The sequence below is a fragment of the Penicillium nucicola genome, assembly GCF_028828085.1.
Source record: "Penicillium nucicola strain IBT 29836 chromosome Unknown utg000006l, whole genome shotgun sequence".
Lineage (NCBI taxonomy): Eukaryota > Fungi > Ascomycota > Eurotiomycetes > Eurotiales > Aspergillaceae > Penicillium > Penicillium nucicola.
This window is the reverse complement of record NW_026643130.1, coordinates 876,374-890,829: the sequence shown is the minus strand read 5'-3', so window position 1 is coordinate 890,829 and position 14,456 is coordinate 876,374. Positions and strand designations below refer to the sequence as shown.

Genomic DNA, 14,456 nt, shown 5'->3' with positions numbered 1-14,456 from the left:
AGACGGGTGCGGTATGCGGAGTAGGTACAGTGTGGGGGTATGGGTGTCCCTCCTGTCTAGGCTCTGTCGAACCTGCAGGATGAAGATTCCCTGTATATGCAAGTCATGTGGAAGATCCGAGAGGATGTACGGAAACATCACGGAAGTGCTTTGTATTGGATGCTAGAAACTGGGCAGAGAAGAGAGAGGAGAGAAAGGGGAGCGGTGGGATATTGAGCCTGAGAAATTGGGCAGGAGTAGAAACGAATGTAATTGGGCAAATGGATGGCCATCATTGAACCGAGCTATCTATCTCGTGTCATTTGAAGATGTGCACGACCTGAGTGTTGCAGTACTGAAGGAACCCCGTCGAGCCCCATTCGCCCCCAAGTCCGCTCTCCTTGTGTCCCGACAACATCGCCCGCGGCGTAGTTTTCGCCCCGGAATTCACGAACACACTTCCAGCCTGCATGAGCCGACCAACACACTCCGCTCGAGCAATATCGGCACTCCAAACAGAAGCTCCAAGTCCGGAGTTCGTTCCGTTCGCACAGGCGATGACATCCGCCTCATCACCCCACTTGAGAACTGGCACAATTGGACCTAATTTCAGTAAGAAAATGCCTTTGATTCAATTCAGTGGGTAATACGGACCAAATTGCTCCTCGAGAACGATGCGAGAGTTAGGAGGTGGGTTGTCGACGATGCTGGGTGAGATGTAGAATCCCTTACCAGAGCCGATGGTTTGGGGCGGAAGAGCAAACTTGTAGCCTTGCGCTTCGCTGTCGGCGATTAATTCCTTGACCTTCTCGTACTGCATTTGGTTTTGCATGGGACCCATTGTAGTACTGGCATTTCCCGCTTGGCCAACCACCATCCGAGAAGCTGCATTTACCATGGCTTCCAGGAAAGGATTATAAATGCTCTCGTGCACATAAACTCTCTTCGTGGCCACACAGACCTGACCGGAGAAAACGAAGCAGCTTTGGACAACTTCCGGGGCTGTCTTTGCGATATCCACATCGGGGTATATGATCGCTGGGTCATTGCCTCCTCTGCGGATTAAATGGTATGAGTTGGAAATTTCTTTGTTGATTTCTGAGAAATCTAGACTCACAGTTCCAGAGTAACACGCTTCAATGTCCCAGCAGCCGAGGCCAAAATCCTTTTACCAGTCGCACTGGAACCCGTGAACGAGATCTTGTTGACATTGGGGTGGCTGACCAGTGTCGGACCAATAGATTCACTGCCACCAATAGCCTGCACCACACCCCGGGGGAATATTTGCTGTGCCTGCTCGACCATCTTGAGTGCCGAGTAAGGCGTAAATGGAGATGGCTTGACGATGATAGTACATCCAGTCAACAAGGCCGGCAAGATCTTTCCGACCGAAAGCACAAGAGGGAAGTTCCAGGGGCAAATAGCAGCAACGACTCCGACAGGAACATAGCGAGTCGTCTGGATGCGTGTATCGTCCTCAATCCGCTCCTCCGGCATTCGAAGTTGCAGGTTGTGGTCAAAGAGAGCTAAGATCTCGTTCGCCTCGCCGGACGCCACAGCATGCGGCTTTCCGCACTCTGCCATGAGCAACTTGGTGAAGTCCTCAATCGAGGTCTTGTAGATCTCTCTCCACTGGGATAGCTGGTTCACTCTTTCTTCAAAAGAAGTGACGGACCATGTCTTGAAGGCTTTGTTTGCAGATCGGACAGCATCTTCCACGTCTTGGGCAGATGCCACGGGCACATCCCATAGCTTGGATTCCGTTGAAGGATCAATGCTGAATGTGGTTTTGCTGGAGTCTCGACAATCACCATCAATGACGTTGTAAAACTTCCCAAAGCTCAGAGCGCTTCGTGTCATGGTGAGATATTTCTTGATTTTGCAGGAACGTATGTTCGACAAGTTTTCAAATTGAAAAAGAAAAATCGCGACGAGTAGCCTCCATAAATGCTTCGGAGGTAATGAAACTTACACTTGAATCTCTGCATCTATAGCCGGCCGGACGTCTGTAGCTATGGATAGCGGTGGATGTGGGATCCGACCGTTTGGATGCGGCTGTAGATGGAAGTAGATGAGCCACCAACCCCGACCTCGGGCCAAGTTTGCACCCGCTTTCCATATTCGTGAAGAGATGCAGGACTTGTTGTACGTTCTCAGTGTCATATAAATAGGAATAAATCTAATCGGAAGCATCAATTACTTTGCTATCTTTTTGCAACGACCGAGATTGGAATTTCTCCATCTCTTCCTCTTTTCAAAATGCAGACCGCCAAAACCCACAAAGCCCTGGTTTATGACAGGCCCGGCGAGATCTCCACTAAGGTCGTGGATATTGACACTCCCAGTCCAGGACCTGGTCAAATTCTGATCAAGATGTAAGTCTTGCTTCTCGGTGCCTGGCAACAGCAGCACTGATATCACAACAGGACCCATTCTGGAGTATGCCATTCCGACCTCAGTCTCATGACCAAAACCGTAAGCACTTAATTCTTGTGTTTGAAAAGCAAAGCACTGCAATGACCTGTACTAAAATTAAGTTTGCAGTGGAGTTGGCTTCAGGAGCCCGTCAAACCTGGACAAGTTGGTGGCCACGAGGGTGTCGGTATCGTCGCCAAGTTGGGACCGTCATCGGAGACTTCAAGTGTCAAAGTTGGCGACCGGGTGGGAATCAAGTGGATTTCCTATGCATGTGGCAACTGCATGCCTTGCTTGGCCGGTGCTGACGGTATATGCGTGAACGCTGAAGTATCTGGCTATACATGCCCTGGTACATTCCAGGAATACGCCTTGGCTCCCGCTCACTATGTGACGCCAATCCCTGATGGACTAGCCAGTGATATTGCGGCACCCCTTCTTTGTGGCGGTGTTACTGTTTATTCAGCCCTCAAGAAGAGCAAAGCTCAAGCTGGCGATTGGGTTGTCATCGCTGGAGCCGGTGGTGGACTGGGCCATCTTGGGGTCCAGTTGGGAGGCCGAGGAATGGGATTCAGAATTATCGGGGTGGACCTAGGATCTAAGGAGACTTTTGTCAAGGAATGCGGCGCTGAAGCTTATGTCGACATCTCCAAGTATCCTATGGCTGATGGTAAGAGCGCTGCTGATCAGATTTTGGAAATCACCGGTGGCAGTGGTGCTACGGCGGCCGTCATTTGCAGCGCCAGTAATGCTGCATACGGTGAAGCACTCTCCTATTTGCGATTCAATGGCACACTCGTCTGTGTGGGGGTTCCATATGATTCAAAGCCAATCGCCAACGCCTACCCCCATTTGATGGTTGGGAAGCAGTTGAGAATCGTTGGAAGTACCGTGGGCAATCGTTCGGAGGCCATTGAAACTCTTGCTATGGCCAAGCGGGTGGTAACGACTCCTTTCCGTCTCGAGAAGATCGAGAACATCAATGCTGTGTTCAAGGAAATGAAAGAGGGGAATTTGCAGGGCCGAGTGGTGTTGGACCTACAGTTTTGTACTTAGTCCATGGGTGTATTGCAACAATGAAAATAAATCGCTTTTTTCCTTTGAAGCACGCCTACTGTACAACTCAACAGTACTCCGATTTTAGTATGTAAAAAAAGTTTTTATTCTCGAGCTGTTATTTTATCCACTCTAGACCTTACGTATAGGGTCAAGTTTGTTGATTCAGAAATTTAATTTGCCATAGAAAAGTGGCAGAACTTTTAAGTGAAGAGCATTTGTTAAATCTCAAGTTCTACTTAGAAAAGACAGCTTGGTAATTAAACTTTAGATACAATCAAATCCCTCTAGGGATCTAAGGCTGTGGGGCTTAAACATATATAGAGAACGATATAGAGAGTGTGAAGATACCCCGACCTCGGGAGGTCCTGACGGAAAACCCTTCCAAGGAGATATTATACCTAGGTATAAAATTCTAAAAGTCCCTAGTAGAAGGAAGCAACATCCATAGATTGGAAGAGGTTAAACACAAATAAAAAGCCAAATTGAATTCTCGTCTACCTAAGATTTCAACCTTTCAAGGTCCCAAAGTTGGTGCCCAGGTGGTTCAGGGAAGACCTTGTCGCACATCGGTATGCTCATTCAAGCCCCAAGCCGTTGAGCTTGAATCGTGAACAGTAGTGCGCCTCATATCACGCCTGTACTTTCTTAGAAAGGGTCCCCCAACAGCCCTATGCATCGTGCAGGTATTATCCCAGATGACCAGATCACCCACATTCTGCCACTCAATCTCGACGGTGTTCTCATCGCGAGTGGAGTATTTGTACAACTTGTCAAACAATTTTTGGGACTCGTCGGGAGCCAGGCCCTCGATATGATGAACATGGGCTGCAATGTAGATATTCATGCGATCGGAGGCCTCGTGACGCTGCACCAGTCTGTGCCGTCCCATAGGATGATCGAGCGGCTTGAGATCAGCGAAAGTTTCAGGCGCAGCCAGCTTGCGAGAGTGGTACATGGAGTGACACGCCACATATTCTTTGGCTAACAGATCTTTTTGGAGATCCAAAGAAAGGGTGTCGAATGCTGTCCTGGTGTCCGCAAATGCTGTGTGGCCGCCCATCCCGCTGGGAGGAAGCTCGTGGGCGAGGAGCAACGAGTATCCGGCACGACGTGGGTTGAAGCTTGAGTCGACGTGAAAAAGATCGTTGCCCTGTTTACCCACGTTGTTAGTAAGAGACCTCGTCTGGGAATTCGTTACCGAGTACCTTGTTTGCTTGTCCGCGGGCGCTCTCGGGGTTAAGAATAGTTCCATCGGTTTCAACGTTGCTGACATCAAAAAGCTCGACGTATTTGAGACGGTGCTTCCTCCCCATACCGACATATGGGGTCACATCATCTAGCTCTCCAAATTTTCGGGAGAACGCGATGTGACCTTCATCGGTGAGGCCAGTGCTACGGAAGACCACCACACCATACTACAATGCGGCCACTCAGTTAGTTCGATTGTCGGCTGTGAGCAATAAGGAAGGGCAAAGATCTGAGTGTTACCTTTGTCACAGCTCGATGTATCTCCGCAAACACTTCATCGCTCAAAGTTGCCAAGAGATCCACACCACTAATCTCAGCAGCGAAAGTCGAGTGAAGAGGTTTGACGGAGATGTGAGAGAAGGGCGTGTCGTTGGCGGTCTTTGAAACAGTGGCGGACATGCTGAACTTCGTCTTTCTCTGTTTTTGACAAGAGGTACGATTCTATGCACTAAGCTCTTGGCCTTCCATCGCCGTGGGTAGCTTGCTTCACCCCCTATATATAGGTATAGAGCCCCCCCCCCCCAGTCATCATGATTCATACAGCGAGATGAACAAGTCAAAGCAACATTGGAAGACTGATGATGAGCTAGCTATGCCGTCCGTCTGTTGCCGACTGGCGCGATGTTGCCGGTATTTCCAGGTTCCCATGTTCCCAATGTTGAATGTTAGATTTTGGGGTGACAAATATGATCCATAGCCATCTGTAGCCGACTTCGGGAGGTTCCAATGCTAAGAACGACCGAAAGGGGACAGCAGAGGTATGAATTTAGAGGATCATCTTCTAGGGAACTCACTACTTTGAACGTTTAATGAAAATGGAACATCAATATGACATTACCTCCTTTTATGTTTCCCTTTCAAACATTCGAAAAAAGATATCGGCCGAGTCACTTCTAGCCACTCCGGGAGATTGCCTCGACCTTATCCGCACTTCCCACTCACCTATACAAATTATTGATATCACGGGAGAAGAGGACCGACAGAGCAATGAATTGATGTTTCAAAGTCAGTCGGAGCCCCCAAAAAGACATAAAAAAATAAATGAAGCAGCTTGATTGACCACCACTAACCCCATTCAAGCAGGCATTTTAAAGAATATGAATTCATCTTATATCCGACTTCTTCAAGATCAATCGCTCTTTGAGCTTCTGTTCAGTGGTAGTCAATGTACTTCTTACCTGAGGGAATCCTTGTTCCGCAGGCATATTGTCTGGTCTCTCACAGCGTCAATGCCAGATCATACTCCTGGCGAATTCAGAAGGAAATTTGACATGCAATACCACCACCTCACTGCATTGCATTATTGTACAGCGCGCAATCACTGCCCTCTCATGTTTAGTTTGTGGTATCTAACGAATGATTTTGAGAGGCATGCTAGAGCTTAGGGAGATGCTGGATTTGTCATTGCGAGGATCACCTATGGACCTTATAAGATGCATGATTAAGGGAGGTCTCTTAGTTGATTTGCTCCTATGCCTAAAAGATATCAGTTGTCAAAATGATAGCAAACCTTGTCGAACATGATGCTTAAGATATCTATTAGAAAGCATGCTATATTGTGTATAATACTGTGTTGTGAGTTATTGGACTTCTCGAAGGTTTGTCTCCAAGGTTTGTCTCTGTTGAGAATCTAGGCAGTTGATGTATGGCTTATGCCATGAATTAGCCATAAATTCAACAGCAGAGATTAATCAGCATTTGGCATCGGATATGACAGGTCTAAAGAAGAAATTTTAGGGTGTATAAGGGGTTTTTCGCACAAATGAGAATCCTCAGACTTAAACAATCTCATCTATTCTCTGGTACGTTTTTTCCGTACGCGGCGCAGTCGTCATTCTCCATTACAGACATTGTAGTATTTCAACAGTCTCCGAGGTTTGTTTCCAAGCCCTGGATTTTCTATCTAGGCTGAATCTTAGGAATACATATCAAAGGATAAATTCAAAGTTTTAAAAGTTAATAGAAGTCATACATCTTCTATAGAGAATCGATAGACAGGTACTATGTTCGGGTACGATCTGAACATAGAGCACCTGGGCAGCCAATTGAAATAATTATCATCCATTGATTCAGCCTCCTGCTACCATCTTCAGGTTTCAAAGCCCAAGGGTGGTCTCTATGCGAGTTGGTAGCCAATGAGTATATCTCCAGGGATTGACACTGAACGACAAATTTCTAGATGGAAATCAGGGAATCCTCTAGATGGATAACTTCTCCTTGTTCCTTTTGTCCAGACTCGTGGTTGAACCTTCCTTCTTCATCCTCATTTTTGCCTTCTCCCATTCTCCAGGCTAGCTTGACGCCCTTGAATGCATCTTCAACTTCTTCCAATGTTCTTCCTGATGTCTCAGGGAAAACGAAAAAGACATGAAGAGTCATGGTGAAGGCGAACACGGCAAAGATGACATAGGTCTTCCAAGTTATGTTGACGAAAGCGGGCGGGATGAAATAGCTCAAAGCAAAATTGAACGCCCAATTGCTGGCTGTAGATAATGCAGCCGCTTTGCCTCGCAGACGAAGGGGAAATAGTTCCGATGGATACACCCACTCAATAGGGCCCCATGTCGGGGCAAAAGAAGCCACAATGAGATAGGAGCAAGCAATCACAAGTTTTGCGGGAGCTCCTGTAATCAACCAACTCTGTTCGGGAATATGGTCCAATCCCCCTGGGGGAGCTGGGGCACCATATCCCCCCATTAGACCTGCACATATGGTCCACCAGATAACAAGAGAAATGCTTCCTCCAATGAGTAATGGACGACGCCCGATCCGATCCATGAATAGCAGCGCGGGTATGGTCATCACCACGTTGATCACAGAGGCGATAGATGAAGCCACCAGGTTGGAACTGCCACTGAGGCCTGCCATTCCGAAGATGTATGTGATATCTGGAGGTGTCAGTGACAGATCCGCCATGCTAGATAGAGTGGGGCTTACAATACAGAATGGCGTTAATACCAGTTAGCTGACACCATACCTGGATGAAGACGACGATATGGGTTCGCCAAATCATATGCGGCCGGAAAAGATCAAAATAAGTGTTATCGGTCTTGTCGCGCTCCAACTCACAGGCATCTTTCAGCTGCTGGATCTCCATCTGGATAAACTCATCATCGAGGTTGTTGTTGGAATGGATCGAAGAAAGAATGTGGCAGCATTCGTCCCAGCGATCTTTCTTTGCCAACCATCGCGGAGACTCGGGGGTAAACAACAACCCAAAGAAGAGGAATATTGCGGGAATCATCTGTAGACCCCAAGGCAGCCGAAAGGCGACAGAGCCTGCGAGGAAGGAAGAGCCATATGATACATAGAACATGATCAAAACACCCCATGTGATGGCCCATTGCTGAGCACCCATTACCAAGCCTCTAAGATGAGGAGGCGCAAGCTCTCCAACATAAACGGGAACTTGCGCAGAGCATATTCCGACACACAGGCCGTTGATAAATCGACCCACGATTAACATAGCGACGTTCTGGGAAGCGGAGCAGATCGTGCTTCCAATAATCCTGTCCCGTCATGCATTGCGTTAGCTGCTTTCAAATCACCAATATATAGACTAAACAACCTTGTCTAGAGCGGATCCTAGGTAGTAATTAATACATGACTAACCATATGATAGATCCTATCTGAATAGCAGATTTTCGTCCGAATTTATCAGTCACGACGCCTGAGATCAATGCCCCAATGAGAGAGCCTCCAGACATAGACGCCGTGATACCACCTTGCAATGTAGAGCCCGGGCCTGAACAGTGGACTGCATCATTGAAAGGGGGACCGTTTGGCCCTTGATTGAAATAGCATCTATATTGTTGGGTGGGAAGGCTGCACTGGTCAGCCTGAGAAAGTGCTTGTTTTCTCCGAAGAAGCACTTACATGGCAGACATTGAGGACAGATCAAACCCAAAAAGCGAGCCTCCGATCACAGCAATAGCTGTGATGACATAAATGTTGGTAATCATCATTGTAGCCCTGGGAGCGATGAAGGGGTTTACGAAAATCGCGGTACATCTGCCTGAGGACAAGAGAGATCTTCTATAGCATCATGGAATCTCCCTGAAACTTTGTTGTCCATAGTCTGTGCTACGTTGGCCACCTAAAATCACCTTTAGCCATCTACTGCCTTCAAGGTTTGTATGGGTTGAGTCACTTTGGTTCTTGGGGAATGCTCCCCAATTTGAGAGATCCGCGGATCAACTTCCGTCCCAGATGAATCTAGTCAGCGAGAGGCTAAGCAAGTTATAGTATTCCTGTACAAGTGACGCCTATCCGTCCATCATTTTACCTGGGCGTGGCTGTATAGTTAAGTTTTGGAATGGAAGACTATAGAGATCCCAGTTCGGTCCTGCGGAAGCCATCGTGTCTCCGAGGCAGCGAATGAAGACCAGCTTCACCGGCTATAGATGGCCCAAGTCGGAACTTGCCCGCTGATCATGAGAGATCATGCAGTCGTTCCGTCTTCTCGATTCTTACATGGGCGTAGAGGCAATTTTACATTAAATCATCCATCTGTAGCCGCCGACCCTATCACATGATACTCATCGCCTTTCCCCCATTCCGTCCTCCCGGCCAAAGAAAGGCTTCAACCTTTTCACTTTGTAGAGTTAAATGATTGCGTATTTCCAGCCGATTGGATAGCAGCAGTTCTATGAGTGGTATCTGTCAACTGATATAGATGCCATTTTCTCACTGATACCAACAAGTGATAATACTATAATGCTACCCTTGGTGGGCTCAGGGGTAATTACACGAGCGCTGGCATAGCCCGTATCGACGCAGTGAGACTTTCGGTCGTGGGCGGGTTCTACCTAAAGATATTACCGATAGACGATCGATATCTAATCTATTCTAAGTATATATCCGAGTAAGTATATGTTACGACCCACTAGGAGAGCTTAACAGTTCGCACACTGAACCAAAAGGTTACTATGACTGCCGTCAGGCAGTCAGCTCTCCCACCACTTTAAGTAGCGCACTCCGTCTGGCTACACACGTGACCGTAACAGCGGCCACTACGTCCCGTTGCGGTCGCAGTCTCCCTGTCAAACCAGACATATCCATTTGACATCCCATCAAACTATGCTGGTTCTGACAGAAAGTCTATAAAAATATGGCTAATGGTATATAAAAAAATATTTCTATACTATAGCCGAGCATAGATATCCTCTCTCTACTTTCTTAAGTTGAGCATCGTCTTACTACTTTTGACTATGTATAGCCTCCTTGACTTTCTTGTTATATAGTTTTTAACTCGCTTAGCTTCTCTTAATATTGCCTCTTCAATTTATTCTCTCACTATATTTAATTGCTATTTTAAACCTTATCTCGGTATACCTTATTATATTTCCCGTTCACTATACCAATCGCTTACCTCGGTATAAGTTATAGCTAGACCGCTTCTTTATTAGTTTTAAGGATACTTAAGGATATATTATATTACAAACTTCTTCTCACTTTTCCCCCTCTTAGCATTAAGTGTATTACGTTGATCAGAGTCCTAAAAAAAAGCTGAAAGTGCTTATATATAGTAAATGATAAAAGCGTAAACTGCGGCGGAAGGAGATCCGGGAACGTTGAAAAATGATAGAAGGATTTAAGCGTGCGATTGTATTTAGGATGTTTGACTATGAATAAGATTATTTAATAGAATATGTGATCTTCAAGGAGCTCTAGGCCTGAGTATAGGCCATTCCCTACTTATGCCGTCTGAATATAAAGAAAGATGACGACACCGCCCCCCCCCTTCCTGACGCGCTTGCGTGAGCCACCGGGGAGTAGGGAAGCACCGGGGAGTAGGGAAGCCATCATGATACCCTACAGGCCCTTCCCGATATCAATTCGAATATCAGAAAGAAATGATAATGACAAATATTCTAATTTTACACAATAAGCCACCACAAATCTAGTTCTCAGCCAACGGGCCAAGTAAGCCACAACCTTAATCTTTACTTTCAGTCTCCTGAAAAATGAGCTTGATTGCTTGATTACCAGTAAAAAATATACCACAAAACAAAGAAAACGCAATGCATCAAAGGGGCATGAGTAAAGGGCTAAAAATACAGGATGGAGAGAAAGTGGTCAAGAGCAATGGAAACAAGCAAACAAGACAAGACGAAAAAAAGAGAATAGGGAATCGAGGAGGAACGACCGGGTTGTGTGGTATCTGGCGGGCCATACAGGATAAGATGGTAAGCAAGGAAATGGGTGTCAGCGAGCGAGGGTGTAGACGAGAGCCAATAGACAGCAGGCGAAGAGTAATCGTAATGTGAAAAAAAAGATTTCCATTTGTATTATTCATGCCGTGATGTCAATGTTGAATAGGGCTCTTTTCTCCGGGGTGATTGTTGTAGTGGTAGTTGTAGTAGTGGTAGTAATAGTAGCGAGAGGATATCAGAACTGATAAAGACAGCTGTATGAACAAGAATAGTCGAAAGTCAAAATCGAAACCCGAAAGCTGGAAAGAAAAAGGCTCCACCGAAATAAAGCGCAGTCAAACACCCCAGACAAGAAGACAGGAAAGTCAAGCATATCAATTGCGAACTTTTCCAGCCTCTCTGACAGCATTCATGAATCCATCCTCAGTGCCAGCAGAAGAAAGAATCCAATAATCAGCGACACCCGGGTTCTCAATGGACCCACCGCCAAAGCCAGAGGCAGCAGGAGCACTATGGCGATCCTTTGGGGTTTGAGTACTAGCGCCACGCGAGCGGGGACCCCAGCCGATAAGATCTCGGACGGCGAGGCGAGACTCGTCGTCGGACTGGTTGAAGGAAAACAGTTGGGTCTGGAGACAGCCTAGGACTGCGACAGCAGAGCGGATCATAATGCGATCACCCTCGAAGACCCAACAATCCCAGACGCGGGAGAGGCGCTCGAGATCAAGGCCGTTTGTCAGGAGGGAGCGGAAGATTGGTTCCCAGATTTCTTCGTCGGAGAGGTGGTGGGTTTCGGTGAGATGGGCGAGGAGGCGGGGGAATTTGTAGCGCAGGGTATCCGTCGCCAGGGTGTAAGAGCGGGCCATGGCACCGCGGTCCCAGGTGAGGAATGCGACTGGGAGGGGCCTGTTTAGGGCGTTGGCCATGGCGAGAAAGGCGGATGCCGGGGTGGGGAATTGGAGGACGAGGAGGGCGGCGATGGTGTGGAGGCCGTAGATATAGCCTACGTCGCTGCGGTACATGCAGTATGCCTGAAGGACGTCGATGAGGGTCTCCCGTAGCGGACCACCTTCTTGGAAGAGGTTTAGATCTGAAAAGGCTTTCGGGACGTCTGTTTTGATCGCTTCAAAGCAGTCCAGCAATCGCTTGTTGTTCTCGCTGTCTGCGTCCTTTTTGCGTTCCAGATCCTTGGCTCTTTGGAGCGCTTTGGTGAAGGTCTCTTCATTCAAAGAAAGTTCATTACCGAGAGCGGTTTTCCAGATATTACCTCTGTTGCGAGGTGGGATTCCGCGCCACCAGAGTTCCCGAATGCGAGGCTCACGGAGAGCGCGGTCCCAATTAGGGTAAACATATTCATCCCAGATGTTTTGCAGCGTTACTCGGGTGCTATCCTTCTCGCACTGCGCGGAGGCATCCCGGGCAGCTTTGCGTTTCTCTGTACGGCGAATTAGAAAATGACCACAAGTTCGCCTATAATCGACACTTACCAGTCTCCCGAGACTGGGCCATCATCTGCTGATACTGCTTTAAATGCTTCTTCTCTTCCTTCTGGTCCTTGGGCGGAAGCCAACTGGGGCGTGTTCGTGTGAGGACCTTTTCTTTCTCTTTGCTAATTGGTAATGGGTCGATCATGATATTGCTCTTCTGTAGAGGGGGCAGTGCAATAGCATCGCGAGAAGCTCGATGCGAATCTTCACTCGATTTTCGTGTGGCTCCAGTTTGCACATTCTCCTCGCGCTGGCGATCTCTATCATCTGCATGCAGCTCAAGGGCCTCGGTAATGATCTTAGCCTCTTCAGACAAATCCGACATGTAACTATTATAGGAGTAGGCGCGAGGATTGCGAGGTGAGATCTGACCGCGCTCAGGGCCTGCAGAGCTCGATCGTTGTATCCGCTTCATGCGGGATGCCTTGGCTGTATTCTCGGGTGCAGGTACGTGCGTTTCGGAGATTTCATGCGAAAAGGGCAATGGGCGCCGGCCGGGGCTGCGACCACCATTGGGACTGCTAGGTCTTGACAGGGTGCGATCCTGCTGAGGGCGTGGGGAGATTGGAATGTTCCACAAGCTTGCATCATCCGGTAGTTCATCGTCCGAATCATGGTATTCCTCCTCCAGGTCTTTCAAAGACTTGCGATTCGGGTGCCAGTTTTGTTTCTGAGTCGGTGTGCGTGCGGACAGCGGAGATAACGCTAAGCTGGTGCTCGAGGCGGAGCGACTGGACGTGGGTCGGAGTGGTGAAATTGAGCGCGATCGATGAGGCTGCGATGGAGCCAACCCTGGGGAATGGAGTGTATTACTCGAGTCTCTTCGATTGCCAGGCCTGGCAGAAAGAGAGCCTGTCGATTGGGGATTCTTGGTTGGTCCATTGGCCTGCATGGGAGGTAACGGGCTTCGCTTTCGGTTTTTCGGTGTACTGGTCAGGTCGCGTGTGGAAGCCGCAGGGGTCTTGCTCATTCTGGCAGCGGGCGACCGTGCCATGGCTCCAGCGCGGCCATAGGAGCTCGCTGGGTTCACGTAGGAGATTGCGGCATCATCCTCCAAGCCAATTTCTTCGAAGTTTGAGATATCTGTGAAGATACTGTCCGGGTCGTCCAGGTGGGACGACGAGTGAAACGAGGAGGATTTGGAGGATTTGGACTCGGAAAGCTCGGGGGGAGAATTCGGCGTTGGACCAACGGTGGTCATGGTATCATACGAGGGTGTTCAAGGTCTGTTGACCCCCACAAATTGCCCTAGCCAAGAAAAAAAGGAAAACACAGGAGGAACCGACGGGATGGCCGGAAGTGATCGAGATCGGACACGAGGATCGGGGGGTTTTTTGGAGAAGTCGAATTTGAGCACGATCGACGAGCAGACACTTCAAACAAAGATAACCAAGAAGACAATTCACGAGTAACGAGTAACGAGAAACGAGTAAATAAATTGCAGGCTCAGCCGCAGTCTGATGAAAGCCAGATCAGGTGTTGTAAAGAGGGACAGGAGAGGGTCGACACGAGATGAGTCCACGAATACGTTCCGAGAAGAAAAGAAGAAGAGAAAGACCAACTGAAGACAAAGACAGAAACGAAGGAAGGTAAAAGAGAAGAAGAAGGTGGGAGAATTCGCGATGCAAGCGGGCCTCAGGCCGCACTCGGTCTGGCCGAGAACAGGGGTCAATTTCCCGCTTCGAACGGACTCCATACTTGATGCAGATCGGTCTGCCAGAGAACGGCATTGCTTGTTTCTCTTTCTCGCATGTCCGAGCACTCCAACTCAAGCCGGCCTTCCATTCTAGCACTCTTGGGCGATCAATGTCTATCTGCTGGGTAGTATGGTATGGGCTAACGTTACTAGCGATCGAGCGGATACAGTATATGCCCCCATCTCCCACCGTTTGATGGCGATCCTCCCACTAGGAGGAACTGTGTTAGATAAAGCGATCGTAGCATCATCGTGGGCTTTTGGCAGCGATTATCCATATCATTTTGTACGTTTGCCTGTATTTCTAACTCCTAGAGCCTAGGGACATGAGATACCTCAATTTGCTCTACTGCCACATAATTAAAATGCGTACCGAATGCCCACCAAGTCCAAAATGTGTGTAGGTGAGAATTGATG

At 48.1% G+C, this 14,456-nt stretch overlaps 5 protein-coding genes across 5 annotated transcripts; 1 reads left to right on the top strand and 4 right to left on the bottom strand.

The window, feature by feature from the left end:
- Nucleotides 1–298: 298 nt before the first annotated feature.
- Nucleotides 299–1,839, bottom strand: N7511_006346 (aldehyde dehydrogenase family protein; the record flags this gene model as incomplete). The annotated part of the gene is made up of 3 exons (XM_057128723.1): nt 299–582; nt 634–1,034; nt 1,097–1,839. 3 exons carry the CDS (start codon nt 1,837–1,839, stop codon nt 299–301), a joined length of 1,428 nt encoding a protein of 475 aa, XP_056983279.1.
- Nucleotides 1,840–2,238: 399 nt separating this feature from the next.
- On the top strand, nt 2,239–3,450 carry N7511_006345 (zinc-dependent alcohol dehydrogenase; the record flags this gene model as incomplete). Its single annotated transcript, XM_057128722.1, has 3 exons — nt 2,239–2,354; nt 2,406–2,454; nt 2,524–3,450. The coding sequence occupies 3 exons, from the start codon at nt 2,239–2,241 to the stop codon at nt 3,448–3,450; spliced, it is 1,092 nt and encodes a 363-aa protein (XP_056983278.1).
- A 547-nt stretch (nt 3,451–3,997) lies between these two features.
- N7511_006344 (TauD/TfdA dioxygenase family protein) lies at nt 3,998–5,100 on the bottom strand (the record flags this gene model as incomplete). Its single annotated transcript, XM_057128721.1, has 3 exons — nt 3,998–4,603; nt 4,659–4,868; nt 4,942–5,100. 3 exons carry the CDS (start codon nt 5,098–5,100, stop codon nt 3,998–4,000), a joined length of 975 nt encoding a protein of 324 aa, XP_056983277.1.
- Nucleotides 5,101–6,876: 1,776 nt separating this feature from the next.
- On the bottom strand, nt 6,877–8,666 carry N7511_006343 (sugar porter family MFS transporter; the record flags this gene model as incomplete). Its single annotated transcript, XM_057128720.1, has 4 exons — nt 6,877–7,589; nt 7,639–8,210; nt 8,314–8,526; nt 8,578–8,666. 4 exons carry the CDS (start codon nt 8,664–8,666, stop codon nt 6,877–6,879), a joined length of 1,587 nt encoding a protein of 528 aa, XP_056983276.1.
- A 2,564-nt stretch (nt 8,667–11,230) lies between these two features.
- Nucleotides 11,231–13,544, bottom strand: N7511_006342 (putative TBC domain protein; the record flags this gene model as incomplete). Its single annotated transcript, XM_057128719.1, has 2 exons — nt 11,231–12,291; nt 12,344–13,544. 2 exons carry the CDS (start codon nt 13,542–13,544, stop codon nt 11,231–11,233), a joined length of 2,262 nt encoding a protein of 753 aa, XP_056983275.1.
- Nucleotides 13,545–14,456: the final 912 nt, after the last annotated feature.